The 18108-nt window shown below is 39.5% G+C and overlaps 1 protein-coding gene across 2 annotated transcripts in view; it reads right to left on the bottom strand.

Annotated features, from left to right (window-relative positions):
- Positions 1–18108, bottom strand: part of GSAP (gamma-secretase activating protein) — a 48351-nt gene that overhangs the window by 7965 nt on the left and 22278 nt on the right. For both annotated transcript variants that reach the window (XR_014895023.1, XM_085298616.1), the window contains exons 14-26: positions 17719–17796; positions 17148–17240; positions 15670–15887; positions 15288–15357; positions 14460–14542; positions 13718–13771; positions 9746–9871; positions 9238–9293; positions 8788–8819; positions 7077–7138; positions 5596–5691; positions 1131–1201; positions 476–570 (exon numbers count right to left, since the gene is read on the bottom strand). Coding sequence is in view for 1 of the 2 variants with exons in the window: in XM_085298616.1 (XP_085154742.1) it covers positions 476–570; positions 1131–1201; positions 5596–5691; positions 7077–7138; positions 8788–8819; positions 9238–9293; positions 9746–9871; positions 13718–13771; positions 14460–14542; positions 15288–15357; positions 15670–15887; positions 17148–17240; positions 17719–17796 (1134 nt within the window). In the remaining variant the exon portion in view is untranslated. The remainder of the gene's footprint in view (positions 1–475; positions 571–1130; positions 1202–5595; positions 5692–7076; positions 7139–8787; positions 8820–9237; positions 9294–9745; positions 9872–13717; positions 13772–14459; positions 14543–15287; positions 15358–15669; positions 15888–17147; positions 17241–17718; positions 17797–18108) is intronic.

The following is an 18108-nucleotide window of genomic DNA, read 5'->3' on the forward strand; positions in this document are numbered from 1 at the left end:
AAAAAATTATGAGACGCTCTAGGAAATGAAAGTCTACTATCCTGATCAACTCTTCTACCTAGGGTGGGGGCAGGGGAGCAGCACAATAAAAAACACCTTTTTTTCTCCAGGACAGGGCTTTCCCCCTTGTAGCCCTTGACACTGAAGTCCAGGTGCCTAAGAAAAATAAATACACAGAAGTAGTCTAAATCTTAGTTCTGAGCTACGACTGTGCCAAGCACTCCACTGGAGTCTGAAAACAAAGAACTAAACCTCTAATTTGCTGTCTCTATAGTACCTAAGTCGCTGTGTTTCATTTCATTGCACGTGTTTACGGAGGGTCTTCCCCTCCGTAACTGTGTTTAATAGATTTCAATAATGCCAAAGTTAACCTGACACAAATGCTGCAACTCGTGCTTTTCTGGGAGGAATTCAGAACACTGCCCTCCTCACACATGCATTGAAACACTGAAACATCCACACCCACAGGACTTACCTGGAGGTAAAGGCAAGCACATGCCATTTGCAGCTTCCAGAATCCGACTCATGATGTGGAACACCGCAAACTCGGCTGCACTTCCTCGCTTATCACTGCAACATATTAGTAATCTGAGATGTCCACACTCTCCTGGTAGCAAGTCAACTTGTATAATACGTGCACTACAGGCATGTACTTCGGGTTTATTGCCATGGGATGGTAGATCTGTCACCTAGCAACACTAGCTCTTTACCTAAATGTGGATATACGAAGTCTTCACAGTGGCTCCTTTCCCCCACTATTGTATATTTACAAGTCTCAGTAATATCTCATAACAACATCAACAGGTTGAAATATGCTGAGTGCTGGTATAAGTGACTTGTTTTTTTATAGATACTCAACACCCACTAYGCAACTTGAAAGCGCTAAGAACTCAGCAACTCTGAACTCAAGGCATACAAATGTATATACGATTAATACTTATGTTGGCTTAGACAGGGCCAGCATGATCTTTAAAAAGAGTAAATGCTCATACAACATCTCCTATCCTAGTTAAAGATRACATTCACAGTTCAGTAAACACTGACTGTTCAAGCAGTAAGTCCTGCTGAACATCAAATTATGCCCATATTTTAAAAGATGGGCTGAAAACTTTAACAAATTACTTGCTCACAAGCAGAAGATGCAGGAATGAAGCTGGTATCTCTTCCAAACTTCTTTCATCATTCGATGGATCAAATTCAGCTAAAACAAAAAGCAGAACATGTCTAGGAGTCCTTGTACGGCAGGCCTTAGCTTTCATTTGTCTCACACACCAGCTTAGCTCATAACTTTATCAATGGACCCCCCCCTACTAAGCCTTTGGCATTTCTTATTTTTCTTTTCCTAGGGGCTTAAAGTGACAAATAGCTTAAAATACACCAGAATTGCCTGCTTCTAGGAAGGCTAAAATAAGTGCTCTCAGCTCGTCCAAGCTCCGTGCAAAACATGCAGCATCCTAACACATGGTGCTTCTCAGGGATCCATTGATCATACTCTTGCATCAAATTCTCAACGACCTGTTTGCCATGAAATAAAAGCTACCTCTCCAAATGACTGAGCATTTGGCAAGGACAGGTCCCTATGGCCTAGACAAAACTGGAGGATATTGAAGACAGTGGAATATTTAGTCTGTTGGAAAAAGCCTGCAGGAGGAATCACAGATCTTGCACAGGCAAATAGGAAAGATGAAACAGGCAAATGCCTCTCCTATTTAGTTTCCTTCTTGTCTATGGGAAAGTAAAACAACCCCTTGGCCACAGAGTTTCTTCCATGCACTCCCAAGCTGACATGCAGAACAGACTGTCAGCATACAAAGCCACAAGCCCTGCACTCAACTTGGCATTTCTAAGCTTCTGCAGTCAAAAGAGAGAAAGTACGCAGGTAGGAGTTGAAATAACTACCTCTAGCTACCTCTCAGCTGTCATGTGCAACCACTCTCATATCTCAGTAACACAATGGAGACGCTTCCTGTACGTCTTTTATCTCAGGGCCTCWAAGTGCTCTAATCAATCAACCCTCGAAAACTCCAAGGAAGCAGGTCTGATCCCTGCTTTACAAAGAGGTGTCACAAGAAGTTATAAGCCCTCTCACCCTACAGGATGCCCAGAACCCAGGAATCTTATTTCCCATTCTCTTTTCTCCTTATAGACTCTGCCCCTTCTAACTTTTTACAGGTTCTGAGCAAGAGAGAAAYAGGGTACAGAAAAGTCCATACAAACAAGAACTCTGGTCCCTGCTAAAACTCCTCTCTGAACTTGGTCAGGAAACTCCACCACGTGGCATCTGTTTCTTCCACCCTTCACCACTTAATCCAGCCAGGCTGCTGGGACAGCTACCTGATTCAGAATAACCACCTCATACTTCCCATGTCCACACTTTCTGGATGCAGTGGAAAGCTCCAGTTTAAGCTCTCAGACATAGGGACAGGTTTTCTCCACTCATTTTCCAKGAAGTGAGAAATTTCCAGTTTTTATACAAGGGTCAGAAGTACCGCACCTGCTGTCAGAATGACTTTCATCTCCYGCCAGCACACAGAGTGCAGCTAAGGCCTGCTGCATGGGGAATTAAAACTGGATCTGAACATCAGTGCTGAGATGAAGAGGAACTTCCTACTAATTTCAGAATCACCTCTTCCTATTTGTACAAGAAAAGTTATTTTCGCAGGGATGATACTTCAAAATCAATATTCTTTGCTTAAGAATGCAGCTAACTCTTTGCAGCTTTTGCAGGGTATAGAAAGATAACAATTTCTTAAGAGTCAAGGTCAACTTAGCTATGGCAAAACACCTAAATCTTAAACACAAGCATGCTCCTGACATCATGTCCTCACCAGTAACACAATTCACTTTGGAAATATACCGTAACAGACACTGTGGAAAACACACGGAGAAAGGAAGTCATGTCCCAAACTGTTTTCAGTATGAACGACACAGACAAAGGACACGAGAGAAAGGAAACATCTGTTTTCTAGAGGCAGTATGGGCAGCCTCCTATTCAAAGTTAACCGTGGGTCTCTGGTGGAACCAAACTAAGACTAAAACCATTTTTTTTGCAACAAAACCATTCTTCTTTTAGTAACAATGAGGTCCTAAGTTTTTTCTAGGCAAAAAGTAAACATCAAAAGGTATCTCCCTTGGAGTGCTCAAAACTACCTAGAAGAAAACATGATTAACAGTGAGCTGGTGCATGCAATAGACAGACATTTTCAACAGTTATATTGCTATTTTGAAACATTTACATTTCTAGGTCAAGGCGTTGAATAGACTCAAGTTCCACTAAAGTCATTAGGGACCAGAAATGCTAAACTCCCATATGTTTTCTGTAGGAAGAGCCACAGAAACAGTCAAAGTAAGAGCATCAGGAGCAGCGGGAGCAAGACAAGGCCTCGTTGCCTTTCAGATCTGTATAGGGGATATGACAGTTTTCTTCATTCCGAGGAAACCCAAATCCAAATGGAGTCTTTCTTCTACTCCTCCCCAGTTGGGGACATTTCAGATAACTAGCTACAAACATCTGCCAAAAAGGTGAAGCCACAGCAGTGACTTTCAGAGAAGCTTCTACAGTTTATTCTGCTCTCTCTGCCCCGTGTCTGTCTGTTCACTCTGCCTCCTCTTCTGTTTACTGTCAGGGTAGCAAGTGTCAAGCTTCTATAAACTGTTTTCCTGCTTCCCTGCCCAGATGAAACAAAAAAAAAAAAAGAAAAAGGAGGCACATATGGAGTAAAGCTGAAATAAAGAGATTGTAGGGTAAGGAGAGAGGTGGGACAGAATATGGGCATAAAAACAACTCCTGCAGGTTAGGTGGCATGGGACCTGATAACTGGGTATTTTCAGGCTCTGAAGAACTCCTCTGTGAATGGAAGGGAATTCCCACAGGGATGTTTCATTAACACTTTCTCACACTACTTCTTTGTATATGTTCCCCAGTAGCAAGCATTCACTAATCTACCACTCTGTGATAAATTATTGATGCCTCCATTCCATTGCTACTTTGACTTAAGTTTCAGTTTATTCACATAGTCACTACAAATGGTCCTCATTCACAGTTACTCCTTTGTTTCTAATTTAAGAAATAAAAATAGTACAATATTCTATGAAGGCAAACACACAAACAAGGTAATTTCAAATCCCTTCCTGTTTCATTAGCTGTAGTTGTGCTACACACTGCAGGTACCATAGAAAACTGTTAGAAGAATCAAATCAATTCATTCCCCAGAAAAACTTCCAGATATTTAGGATATACAAAAGTTAAAAGATGTGAAAACTTCTGACTAGGATAAGCAGAAACCCAAAACTAACAGTAAGTGATTTCTACATAAAAAGGATCCAGCAACACGTGCATCTAAAGATATTCTTTAGAATATCTTCTCCAAGAATGAGAAGTCTATGAGAATTGAGAGAATTCTTGYTTTTAGTGAAGCTGAGAAAGAAAAAACAGAAGAAGAAATGATAACTGGAAGACTAATGAAGGAGAACACATATTCTGCTTCTGTTTCTTTTCAGCACTGTTTTCACATACAAAACTTTGGACTGTGCTGTACTGTTCCTATTTTAATCAGCCACTAGTTTTCCTTTTCTAGCCATAAAAATACAGAACTACATATCAGTGATTACAGCCTGACTAGTTGGTTCACCAGTAAAGCAAAGCCTAAGCATAACATCCAGGTAGGTCAGTAATCTCAGTGGAAGTTGCAGTGGTTCAGAGAACACTGTAATGTCGACAGTGCAACTGGCCTGTACAAAACTTCTGAAGAGATGCAGGCATCAGTAGCCTCAAGTAAGTTTACTGAGACTTCCAGCTCTAGAAACAGCAGTATGGGGAGTTTCTAGCATTCAAGAGCTACACAGACTGAATTCTACTGAATCCAGCACTAGCACAATCAACAGGATTCACTAGTTGCCTATAAACTTCACTCTGCATTCTACACTGACAAGATTGGGGATCAAGATGGACAAACTCAGGTACAGTAATTTCTACACACAGCAATAGCCACAGTTTTTACAGCTTATTTCTTAAAGTTTTTCTCAAGATGACAAAAGATGGAAAAAATAAGGATTTTGAAAGTAAGTTCTCACTGCAGGCCATATGGATTTGTTTGGTCAAAACTCTCCCTCCTGTTACACTCAGCCTATCAAAGTCAATATRTAACACTTACGAAGATGTACTTCCACACTACACTGGAATGAAATAATYGTTTTCTTAATCCATATTTTCCCCTAGGGGCACTTTCATTATTCAGACCATGAAGTAAATTTATTCTGCAGCAAACAAAACAGTTTTAAAGAACACTCTTGGTACTTTCATGATGAGTTCTGATACTCACTTTTGGGAACAGATCATATTTGTGCAAGTTGTAAAGGGAAATGGCTATTCTGCATTCTGAGAGCCCAGTATGATTCTTTTAAATATTATTTAAGCTTTATTATTTACTATATGAATACACATATTATTAAGCAGCAAGATAYAGTTAAAGGAAAAACTACTTTAGGAAAGCCTCCTTTCACTAAACACACACTATATGCACACAGTACATACCTCCCTCTGCCCCGCAACAATTCCATGCTTATTCACATTAGTGACTATGGAATCATACTAACTAGATTTGCGACGTAATCCAAAACTATTTCGTCAATCTTCTTTTTTCCTACGTACTGGAGATGTCTCATAAGGTGATCCTTTAGTTGAGCAACCATCTAGAAAAAGAAGCGAACAATTCAGGGTCCCTGTGCTCTTTTTAGAGAGATTCAAAAATTCTACCAAGTGCAGAGCCTGACCAACAGGAATTAGCACAACTTTCTCCCCATCACAAAGTTCAGTTCMGAATAAGCTCTCCAGCTGCTATACAAATATTAAATTACTATATAAATATTCYATATAGTATATATACATGTACACATACACCTATATATATATATATATGTATATAGCTACTACATAAATATASCAGAATCCACCAAAACGAGTGCTAAGTTCAACTTTCAATGAAGAGGAAAAGCTCAGATATCTTAAATTTTATCAAGTCAAACCAAGTTAAACTTGGCAAGTATTATAAGATGTGCTACAGTTTTCTTTACCTTTCTTCTGAAGAACAGCAAGGAGAAAAGTTTTTAGTATAAATGGTGATTCCTCACAGTATAAGTATTTATTACATACAAATAAATGTGGGGGACTTTACTACAGAGTTAACTAACATTAGCACAAGTGCAAGGAGATAACCTGAGTAATTTATGATAACTTCAGGTTTAAAAATAATAATAATAATAAAAAAAAATCAGTGTGTTAGTCTTTAAAATCAAGTGTTCATTATGATGAGGTCTGTACCTTCTCCTACCTACCCTCTCCTCCCTCTAATACTCCCTGACCTCATTCAACTTCTGTCTGTGATTTGGCCCATGCTGCCGCCTTACTGAGAAATCCCTTGAATTGTTACTTGTATCAAAGCCCAGAGATCAACTGAGATAAACAGTATCTGTCCCAAACAGTTTAGAAGGTAATTAGTTGCAGTGTGTGGGAAGGGCAGTACAGATACTAGGAAAGCATAAGAATGACAGATGAAAGCAGGGGAGATCACYGGTGAAAATGTGCAAAAAGGAATGCAATCTCAGAACAGTCCTAGAAGTGAGGTAGAAGCCAAGGGGACAGTAAAAAGGTGTTAAATGGGGGAGCAGGACAATCTTCCATGATCTTCTCCAAAAGCAGCAGCAGGTAGGGAAAACACTAAGGCAGGTTTTGAGGACATTAAATAGTTTAACAATAACCAACAGGTTAAGATGAAGTGCAAGCGAGACTGAATAACAGTTTCTAGCCACAGAAAATTTGTATTGGAGAAAGCCACTTTGACAAATTAACCTTTTGCTGCYGTTTTCCCCCTAGGCCTTATAGTATCTTGACCTATTAACAAGGAAGCCAATGACTTGGTAAATAGCGTGTTTGCCTCTCAGCTACACTGAGTATCAAGCTACTAGGTATCTAGCTACTCTGAGCGAGCTTCCCGCTCAGCACTGAAACTTAGAGGCTTAGTCTTTACATTTGCTGAGGTGGTGCGTCCTCTAGTGTACAGGGTGACAACAGCACATACCAGTCCCATTAATAATTGCTGCTGATAATCTTCCTCTTGAAAGAGAGGTGTTAGCCTTTCCTCTGAAAAAGAAGTAGTAAGAATCATTCAAGGACATGACACTGCAGAAACACCATGAAACTTCAACCAACTTCAAAAGCACTTAGAATCATACATAAACAAACAGAAATTGTGCTTCTCTTCACCACCTGAAAAACTAAGGGACAGAATCAAGGAYTGCGTAAGAGAAAACTAAGGAATGGAAAATGACTCTGCATCTATCATCTTTCCCTTCAAATGTTTCAACATTGTTTTTGCATAGAAGAATACAAACCTGTCACACCATTTCACATTTTATTTGCATGTCCCTTTTCTTTGATATTTAAGAGAAGCATCACATTGTGGCAACTTGGTAGAGCAAAGAGGCTAGGGAACCACCTGGGAATACCAGTGCAAACAACTGGATGGTTTTTCTAAAGAAATGGCTGGCCACAAACTATTCCACAGAATGATCTCTCACATTCTCTCCAGCAGCCTGGCTGCTTCTGTTATTTTGATTTGTAGACCACTATGTAAAGAAATACAAATAACTACATGAAAGAAGGTCATAAAAAAAAGTTACTGCCCAGTATCTGTTGAAGCTTAACACCCTCCATTTCCTACTTGGTGCTTCCTCTCCACTAACAGCAAATGAAGAAAAATTATCTACTTCATCTTTTACCATAAAACCAAGTCAGTATTTTTCAGGACTSAGTGCTATATTCTTAGAAAGTTCTTTCCACTTTCTTTGCTCACTTTGAAATACATTTACTTCACCACTTAACAGCTCAAAGACCTGTACTGCTCAAATTCAAAGGACCTGAAGAACGACCTACAGAAAAGATACATTACATTGATGTTCATTACTAGCTGGGACTTATCTGGAAATCCTTGAGGAATAGTAGAAAATCTGACTGACTTGTCAATTAGCGTCTTTGGAAAACATGCCAGTATTTTGAACTTGAGGCCACTGGAGCTGATTCAAGGTCCTAAAAGTCAGAGTCCAAAGCAATAACCAGCTAAGGTGCAGATGGCCAGTGYGATGTATTCATTTCCAGCCTGTAACGCTCTGAAAACTTTTGTCAATAAAATCAGTGGGCAGAACTTAAATTGGCAGTTTCATAGTACACACCATCMGGGCAGCCTGGAGTCCCAAGAGACTAAAGCCTGAACAACAGAAACATGATCTACTACTGAATTCAGTTTTACTTATTTGTGATAGTGGAACCAAACATCAAGAAAAACCTCAGGTGTTCCTGGTCAAGGAAAATTTCATTACATGTCTTTCTCTATGCCTAACCACAATCACATCAATCATAGATTCTTAGGAAATATAGACAGCTAGAAGTGGACAAGCCTCAGTAATAACATGGTGTCATCTATACTCTGCTCCRGGAGAAAAATCCTGGAGAAAACCCATCCTTAGACAGAAAAAGGTTTAATGATTATGTTAAGTTAGAACCTTTATGAAGTATAAACTTTACTTTCAAAGGATTCCTAGTTAGAATATGATCCTATCACTACTACCAGAGAGAATGCTTTCCTGTAATTTAATAATCACTCATCTTCATCCCTCAAACGCTTCAGTGCTGAAAGCACACATAGCAATTTATTTTTCAGCCAAAAACAGCTAGTTGGAAATATTCTAAAAAATCGTCCAGCTAAGGCCTACATCAACCTAAGTTTTACTTACCACGGTCCCAAGTGTCCAGATGAGACAGCACCCTGGGGTGGGAAATGAAATCAGCTTGTTTCATAAGCATTGCTTTAAAGAATTTCTTTAGGACATTAAAAAGCTTAAACATTCCTTTAGTCTTTCAAAAGCAGCTAAAGAGATTCAAGAACTGTAATTCTGACTACATTTAGTAAACAACAAGTAAACAATARAAGAATTCTATCTGCCTAGGTTTCATAAGAAGGCTTCACAGTTACCATAAATTCCCTAGTTCTAAAGGCCTGGATATTTCAGATCAAGCTATAGTGATCATAAGGACTCCTATACTTGATTAACAGCTAGATAATTTTCTTCAGAGCAAGGTGTCTGATCAGATAGCTAATGAGTCACACTGGAGAACACATTTAAATTCTTCAACACACTTCAACAAAATAAGAGAAGGTAAATATAATAAGAAACAGTACCTACTTCTTTGCATTTTCAAAAATATTCCTCAAATATGCTGTGGTTCTTCTTTCCTCTTTCTGAATCGTAAACAAACAAAAATCTCCAAATGAACAAACAAACCAGAAGGCCAATTAAAATACTTCCTGATGAAAGGCAGATGAGAAATGAAGTTGATTTTCCCTTTAAGTGGAAATAAGCACAGTRGGGCTTCAACCCACCTTTCAACTACCTATGCTCACAGGTACCCATATACATCTAAATCACCTAATAATACAGGTATGTGCAAGCTCTGCTTTTGTTCAGTTTCATTATTTTCACAGAATATAACTTACAGACAATGACCTTACAAGTAAAGGTCTTGAAAGTCTCTACATCTCTCATAGCCAGGTTCCCATTTCTTTACCCCATTACATCCTTGAAGAATTCAAAACAAAAAACCAAACAAAATAAAAACACTCTTCTATGCTTAGCTTTACAACAACCTTTTAAGAGACAGCTCTAGAGACTATTTCAATGARTGTATACTTACCTCTTCTGAAAGGTTAAGCCATTCCCTCCTCAGGACACTGTTGTGGTAATGCAAGTGTGGCTCTGCATACTTTACACTTTCCAAGTTTGAGTTAAGTTTGTCCCAGAAGCCTTTAGAGTTTTGAACCTGCAAAGCATTGCAGGGAAAACATGAATACAAGCTGCACAGTTATAGAAATATCTAATAATCCTGTCATTAAGTGATTAGAAAGAACAGTGATAATTGTAGCTACAAAGTAGTCTAGCTGGGGAAAAAAAAATAGCAGTTGCATTCTTTTTTTTTTCAATACTTCTTTGATTTTACCCTAAACATTTATCCTTTAAATTTAACAGCTGAAGTAGGATCTACCTATACCTGAGCTCAAGAGATGGTGGGTGTAGTACAGATACCTAGCTACCTTGAGTCCTTTTTACAATCACTTGGAAGAAATGGATATTTCTAAATCCTAACTTATCTGACCCATTTCCAATGTTTGGTTTAGGATGGGAAGAACCGCACCACAGATTATGCCAACCATACTGTCTAGAGTTTCACTGACTCTGAAAAGGAGCCTTATGCAACTGACTCAGGTGTAAATATTCACATTTGGTCAAATAAATTCCACTCTGGTTTCCTAGTACCTCTAAGCAGAGGAGCAATATTRCAACCCTGGCAGCTGCAGGCTAGCAATATTTTCAAGCTGCGTTATTATTTCTACTGCAAACATCCATTTGCCAGTCTCAAGCAACAGACTCTCAACCCAGAAAACAAACAAAATCCAAACATTCCCACAGTGATTCTAAAACCTTTGACTCGAATGCTGAAAGTGATTTAAACCCAGCTGTGAACAGACAGGAGTAAACAAAAGAACAGGTACTAGTCTCCTGAGCTAGCTCCTAGACTGGCTCAGAGATTTAAAGCTGCTGTTTATATAGGGAGAGTGATTGAGATTAAGGCACTTTATTTTGGCAGTTTTAAAAAACAAGTGATGGTACTTCATTTACTTCACTTATCTTTCCCTTTCTACTCATCTGCCTTTCCAGTATAGATACTACAGCAGAAATATTAGAAGGCAGAGAGAATCTGGATTCACAATATTCCCCTGGCTTGCTATAACACATTTGATTTTTTTTTTTTTTTCAGAAAAGTGGGGGAAGAATAGCAATGACAACTTTAGAAGAAAACCTCAGATGCCCTTAAACCATTTCCTACTATAGACTACAATTTGCCAGTGAAAATAACATGCAGAGACTCACTCCTGCCAGCCACRTTCCTCTTGCTGCCAAGGTTGATTGCCGCTTTACTGTTACAGCTGCAGCAGAAAAGTAAATGTACTTTYTGCTACAAGTTAGTTATACTTAGCAGCTGCAAACTGGAAGGGCATACAGCACCGTATGTTCAGCCTGCTGGAGCTGATTAGCAAGATCTACAATGGACTACCACATATGCACATATGCTGTGTAAGTGCTACCAATAGGAAACCAGTGGGGGGGGGCAGGGAGGGGGACTCAAGGCTATAGAGTAAGGGTATCATCTAGCGACCAATTTATGCAACTGCGACAGCACTACCAGTGTGAAGATGCGTTCAGGCCAACACAGAACTCTGATTTGTGGTACAGGGAAGCAAGACAACGAGTTTCTTTTATATATCACCTGTAAGAGGAACTGGTAGACTTCAGAATTAAAAGCAGATGCCACTGAAAATCTGCACTGTCTTTAGGTCTTAATAAAAAGTAAAAACTGAAGAGAGGATTATCATAATTAAATTTGTGATCTTCTGAGGATCATCAGGGCAAAGATTTGAGAAGACTCCTTTATGCAGCCTTAAGTGGTTTTTATTTTGCAGATGTTTCTAGGAATTAATGTGAATGCCTAGAAACCACTGTACCACCAGAAGTCAAATCAAGGCCTTACCAGCTTGCAATCCACCAAAAGCTCCCACGGAGCCTTTCATAAGTGTTAGTGTTTTGACTATAGACAAAGAGAGCTCTCTGCTTAATAGTCCCTCAGCGATGAAGGGTGTGAACCACTTTCAAGCCTTCAGGAGGGCACACTGTCCTCTTGAAGAACTGTTGCAATACCCAGCAGTGAAGGCATTCAGAGAGCTGTGTACCTAACCACGTAGGAGGCACAGGCAGCTACACTACAGAGCTCCACTCTTATACCCAGCAAAGGGTGGGAGAGAGCCTGYCTTCTCCTGCGCTGATTTCCCTGGCAACTGCTTGCACTACATGTCTTCACTCTTCTCCCAAACTCCCTCCCATTTTCTTCTCCTCTTCCTCCTGCCCTTCACTCCTCCCCTTCTGAAAGATAAAGCCTATGTGCACACATTCAAGTTTGTTTTTTGCATTTAAGAAGATCAGACTCATATTAATGACAACTCTTGTGTAAAGTTTTTGACAACCTGACTCTGACTACTCCTCCATTCTCATAGCCTCTCTTAATATCACTTGCTGAACGTGGTGGTAAAATAGACCTGTCACCAAAGGWGCATGTTACATTATGAATATGAATGCAGTGCTCCCAAAGGCTCTCAACAATTTAAGGGCTTGAGAACTTYAAAAAGCTTCTCAGGTAAACAACTCACCATCCTTTCCATGAAATGCCATAGAATCTGATGCAAGAATAGTAATACATATAGGATCAGATTTTTCATCAGGGTCTGTGACACGAGAACATACACCAACCAAAACCCATCAAGTGATCAGTTAAACTCAAGGCATAGTGGCTTTGTGTCACTAGCATGGTACAAAGCACCCAAAGCAGTAAATCCTGTGTATTTATATCTGTCCTCATTCGAGAGTCAAAGCAATTTGCAGTGGCAAGTAGCAGGAAATGTGTGTCTTCAGTTCAACTATGACCTTTTCAGTCTGTTTAGGTTTCAGASAGAAATAGGAAATGAGTTTCACAATCAGGAAGTATAGCTGCTAAAGGCATTTGCCCCCAGTGGTCTGAGGTTCAATCTCAGACAAATTAAAGGTCTGCTAACTTTGACCTTAGTGAATTACATGGATTATTCAGCAACACAGTTTCAAAATCAGATTTTTCCAGCTGTCTCATCTCTCATGGCAGTCTTCCCATGCAAAGTATGCAAGGTTTGATTCACAGGTAACAGTGACGCAAATCTGAAGTATGGCTGTAATGCAACTACAGAAGAGTGAGGGGGCAGTGGGTAATTTCACCAATTTTAAAAGGTTTTATTAAAACTGAAGTTTTATGAGCTAACTATAAGCACTTAGAAAACAGACTCTCACCTCAAAGTTCTACATGATACAGTGTTCTCACATGGGAACACAGAGTGTGTTCCCATGGGGAACAAGAGATCACTTGGGGGTAGCACTTGTGAAAATGTGAAGTGTTTTCCTAAATTGGGGACAGCTGAGGTAGGGAAAAGGAAGACAGGAAGAAGCATTAATTTTTTTTTCAGTTGAAAGTGCAGAGCTTCCTATCAAAACAGCATGTGCTCCTCTGCATCTAGCTCACTGCCTCTTCCAGGCTGTACTGTGTCTAGATTTAGGTAGCCAAATCCCTGACATTAGTGCATTCACAGGATGCTCTGGGCAAAACAAAGGGAGGGTCGTGAACCACAAGTACCAACGGAAGCACAACGAAATCTCTGAAATCTCCCTTGAGCACATCAGAGTGGGGGTATGTACTTAGAAATCCCACACATCTTTTGTGCCAAGAACCTTACCTGCAGCTAACAAAGTCACAAAGCAAAGGGGTATCAATCAAACCTAAAAATAATTAATTCTTGGAAGGCTTTCCCTGTTCAACTGAAGAAAAAAATAAATAAATAAGTCTTTGAGCTAGCAAACATCAGTCAGGAAAACTGGTATTTTATTGAGTCATGCATTTACAATAGGGCAACTTTCCATTCACCCCTATTTTTGGACAGGGCTGTGCATGCCAACACTGTAATAGTATTTAGTTTTTAAAAATGAAAACAAAGCTCCTATCTGCTAATATGAACATTTTTATATAGACACTTACCTCTAATATAGGTAGAGAAATAATGTCTGTTGCACATGTTACTCCAGGGATAACCTATAAATACAGACAAATGTGAAGAATATAATTCACTTGCCATAAAACACAGCCTGCTTGAGTATCTAAGCGAATTTCCATTACTCATTTCCTTTGGGAAGTAATCTAGCTAACCAAAACTGTACACTCAATTTTGCTGAAGAGAAAGATAAAAGACATTTTCTCTCATTGATTCCATTTGGGAAAAGACCACATTAGAACAGTGATAAATTACAAAAATTCAAACTAGCTATTTGGTATGTTACAGATGTTGGGGCCTATTTTAAGTTAYTTTACTTCTGCAAACTTACGCAGAAATCTTAACTCTCTTGAAACTGTTTGTCTTGGAAATAACTGCATGACTGTTGGTTAAAGATATGTTGTCCATTATAAATAGCATGATAGGCAATTAGTGTCTTGTTCTAAAACCCCTGCAAATTAATCATCCATTACATTACAGTAACTATTTTACAGTAACTATTCCCATTTTATAAATGAAATTAGTTGAGGAAATTAGAGTTYGTGAAAGACACTACTAAGATTAAGACTCAACAAAATAAAATGGATACAAAGCACAAATGGATTTGGAGTATGCCTGAGAAAAGGTGATGTATACAAATAAGTCACATGGCAAGTTTTATTAAAGGAAAACAAAACAAGCAAACAGACTGCCTCCAGTTATTAATGGAAACACTAGCTGTTCTCTTACCCCAATCCAGTCAAGCAGCGATGTGTATGGCAAAAGTTTATCCAGGCTGTGCGTTTCTGGACACATTCTGCAGTACAGGGAGGCTGAATGCAACATAAAAAGATTGAGAAAGGCAAGGTTACATAAACTTATCTGTTATCAAGAACAGGCTTTACACTCTGTTCCTTATCTATCTAACACTTGTTTAGGGACAAATCCTGCTGTAGACTCTGAAGCAGCTTCCTCCACGGTGGAACTGGTCCCATTCTGTGCACAAAAGGAGGAAGGGAAGTCCAGATGGCTGTGCAGGGCTGGGTCAGTGGCTTGGCCACAGCTCAGCCCTGCAGGGGTCCTTTGTACAAAGGCTCAGGGCACACAGGACACGCACTGGCTAGGCTGAGGAATCAGTTGTTACAGGAGAATGTCATGCTATGCCAAAGCATTATGACAGAATGTTTTGGGCTGGGCTAGAGAGGATTTCTTACTCCTTTCCCATTTCAGTTATTTACATCCCAGATATTCAAGCCAGGACCAAGGCAGAGAATGTGCTCTCCAGTGACCTAAAATAATGAAAACATTATTTTTCTCAGTGGACAGAGGCCTGCATTTGAGTAGTTTTGCTACCATTCTATTTTTTTTTCTTTTTTCTTCTCTTTTTTCTTTTCCTTTTCCTTTTTTATACACCTCCCAAACTGCTGACATTGGCTCTAACGCCCCAACATGTAAGTCAGTTAATACAAATTATAATCAAAATGTTAGGAATGAGGAGACTCAGTCTGTGACAATGTGGCTTCTCCTAAGTTGCAAGTTAGGAATTCTAACTTAATATACAGAAAAAGAAATACTTACCAATGATAAATTCTTGGATGGGGTCAAAATTATGACACGTTGACAAGTTCTCAGAAATCCACCAAATAATCTGTAAGAATTAGAATAGGGTAATTTGTCACATCTCTCTGTTTAAGTATGTGTTGTAAGAAACTTGAAACAGGCCACAAGAACTTTGATTCAGGTACCCAACGCTTTTCAGGGGGCAAAGGACAATGATATGGAGAAAAACATTTTCAGAACAGTTTTGATGAATAAAGCATCTTAGGCAGCCCAGCTGATGAGACTCTTAGTACTACCAAAAGTTACATACAAATCAGGATTAATTCTGTTTGGTACTATCCCCTGATCCGTCTTTGTGTGAGATGTCATCCAAAGAACTTAGAGCAGGTTCTTTTCCTACCTGCATTTCCAAGTCTGTGGTACTTCCAACATAAAGCAGAGCGCAATGCAGAGCCGCCAATCTCTCGCTGTCTTGCTTGCTGTTCCACAGGAACTGTAGTAAGGCACTGTTGCTGATGCTTACTGCATAGATGCTTCCTGCACAGCAATCCAAGATGGTTGACACAAGTGGGGATTGGATGGAGCAGTTGGGCAACATGTCAATTCTTGCATCCTCACCTGAACAACACAGGTTTGAGGAAAGAAAACACTCAGAATGTAAAATCTGGCTGCTACCAATATTGTCTCCTCCCAACACTCCCTGGTCCCCGGCAGTAAGAAACAGCCTGCCCCTAGTACTACCTGCAATGGAATTGTGCTGAAGAGGAGGAAGAATGCTGTTGGCTGAGGAGGGGGAATAAATAGGGAGCAATGTCCAAATCCAATCCAATCTTTCCCTACTGTTGAAGCAGAGAAGCTGTGCAGATCTAAGGCCCGCAATGAGGAAATAGAACAAATCAGGATACACAGAACAGGGCAGAGAAGGGCACAAGGCTAGTAACACAATACAACAACRGAATTGGCACCTAAGCATCACTACAGTTCAGAAATGCTCATATTTAGAATCACAATACAACCTTGTATTACTAGACTGCTTAACATCTTTTCTAGGAAGACCAGGATAGGAAGGTTTTGCTCTGTGATTACCAATTAAAGCATCGGATCAAAACGACTTTTTTTTACGGTAGCACTGAGATTCACCACCACACTATTATGTTATAGGACTACAGATCCTTTGCATCAGAGAAATCAGGCCCACCACAAATTCTTCACTCATTTCTAGCAGAATATTTTAGATCTACAAACAGYCACATATTTGCTTCCTACAATGCCCCAGCACCAGTCCCCACTGCTTACCTTTCCTTTATCCAATCAGAAAAATGGACTTCTGCTTTCAAACAAAGGCCCTCCATTTCCAAAAATAAACAATTTCCCATAGAGACATATTTGTTGGAAATGAAATAATGTGCCACTCAGATGAGACTCCAAATCAATTGCATCAGTCTGATCAGGTGAAGGAAACACAGATTTCCTCTCCCCACACCCTCCAAACACACACATTTAGAGCAACTCAATTGGAGGAAGGAAATGTAAAATCAAATTTACATCTCCATGTGAAATTTGAGAACAGCAGAGGACCAACAAGCGTGTGCAAAGGTGGGGGGAAGGAAACTATGAAACTAAGGCAAAGAATTTCCAATTCAGTGAAAGCTCTTCTTCCATTTCACAACAAGCTAGAAAGGATGACATAACAAAGGTCACTTCAGATTCTCTTTTTAAAATGGACATGGCAAAAATGTGGTTCTTATTTTTCAACCTCTCTTCCAGGTAACACCATGCAATAAAGCGAATGCTAAGCAAAATCTACTTTCTTGTAAAGAGATTAGAACAAGTTTTCACTACAATAAGAATTACTTCAAAGCAGTAGTTTTACCATACCTGTCAGAAACAAACTATAGCACAGTAGATCAGGATGTTGAATATTCAGGAGGTGCAGGAACTGGCCAGGCAAATAAGCAGCCACATAATAATCTATTTAAAGAAATAACAGCAGTCAATTTAGTACTTGTTCACTTACTTGCTCTAAGAGGTTGTTTCACACAATTCTCATTTTGACACATTTCTCTTTGAAGGAACAGATTAGGTCTACGAAATATAAAAGGAGTTAATTAAAAGCAGCTGATGTATTAACACAGGAAATACTAGCAATACATTTGGGTTTGTAGGGGAAGTTTCAAGAGGCTCAGGACACCCCAAGAACTCACTAGCTGATCTCCAGAGCAGAGGCTGAGTTAATTTCAGGGGAAGTTTCTTACCACCTCTTAGGCATCGCAGTATCAAATGCCAAATATAAAAGTCAAGCAAAACAAAACAAAAAGAAACACACAACTACTTAAAGTCAAGAAAAATAAATCTTTTCCTCTTAGCCCTCCCTCCTGGGTTAGCCATTCGTCTCCCTACCACGGACAGAGAATTGCAGTCACACAGGGAAACAACACCAATAACCTACCAAGATTCAAAAAAGCCACTTCCTTCAATTGATGGGTTTCTGCTCTTTCTAGASAGACTGTAAAGGTTTTGTTGTAACCTGGGGAAAAAATAATRATATTAAAAAAAATAAACATACATCATCTGTTATAAGCCACATATGACCTTACAGCTAGAATCTTCAGCAGCTGTAAGCTGCTGTAAGCTACCCAGATAGTGACATTTCAGGCTATCTTATTGGCCTGTCTGCACAGATGGATTTACTTCATACTAAACAGAGTTGCTGCATACTTAGTAGACCTGCACCCATGCAACACAGTTCTTTAGTATATGGAAACTGGCCACACACTACAGAGTCTGTGTTCCTGTTTTAAGCAGCATTCCATCCCAGACTAAGCTTCCATGTAAAAAT

Source organism: Rhea americana, unplaced genomic scaffold, assembly GCF_003343005.1.
Source record: "Rhea americana isolate MKP2758 unplaced genomic scaffold, rheAme1 scaffold_1, whole genome shotgun sequence".
Lineage (NCBI taxonomy): Eukaryota > Metazoa > Chordata > Aves > Rheiformes > Rheidae > Rhea > Rhea americana.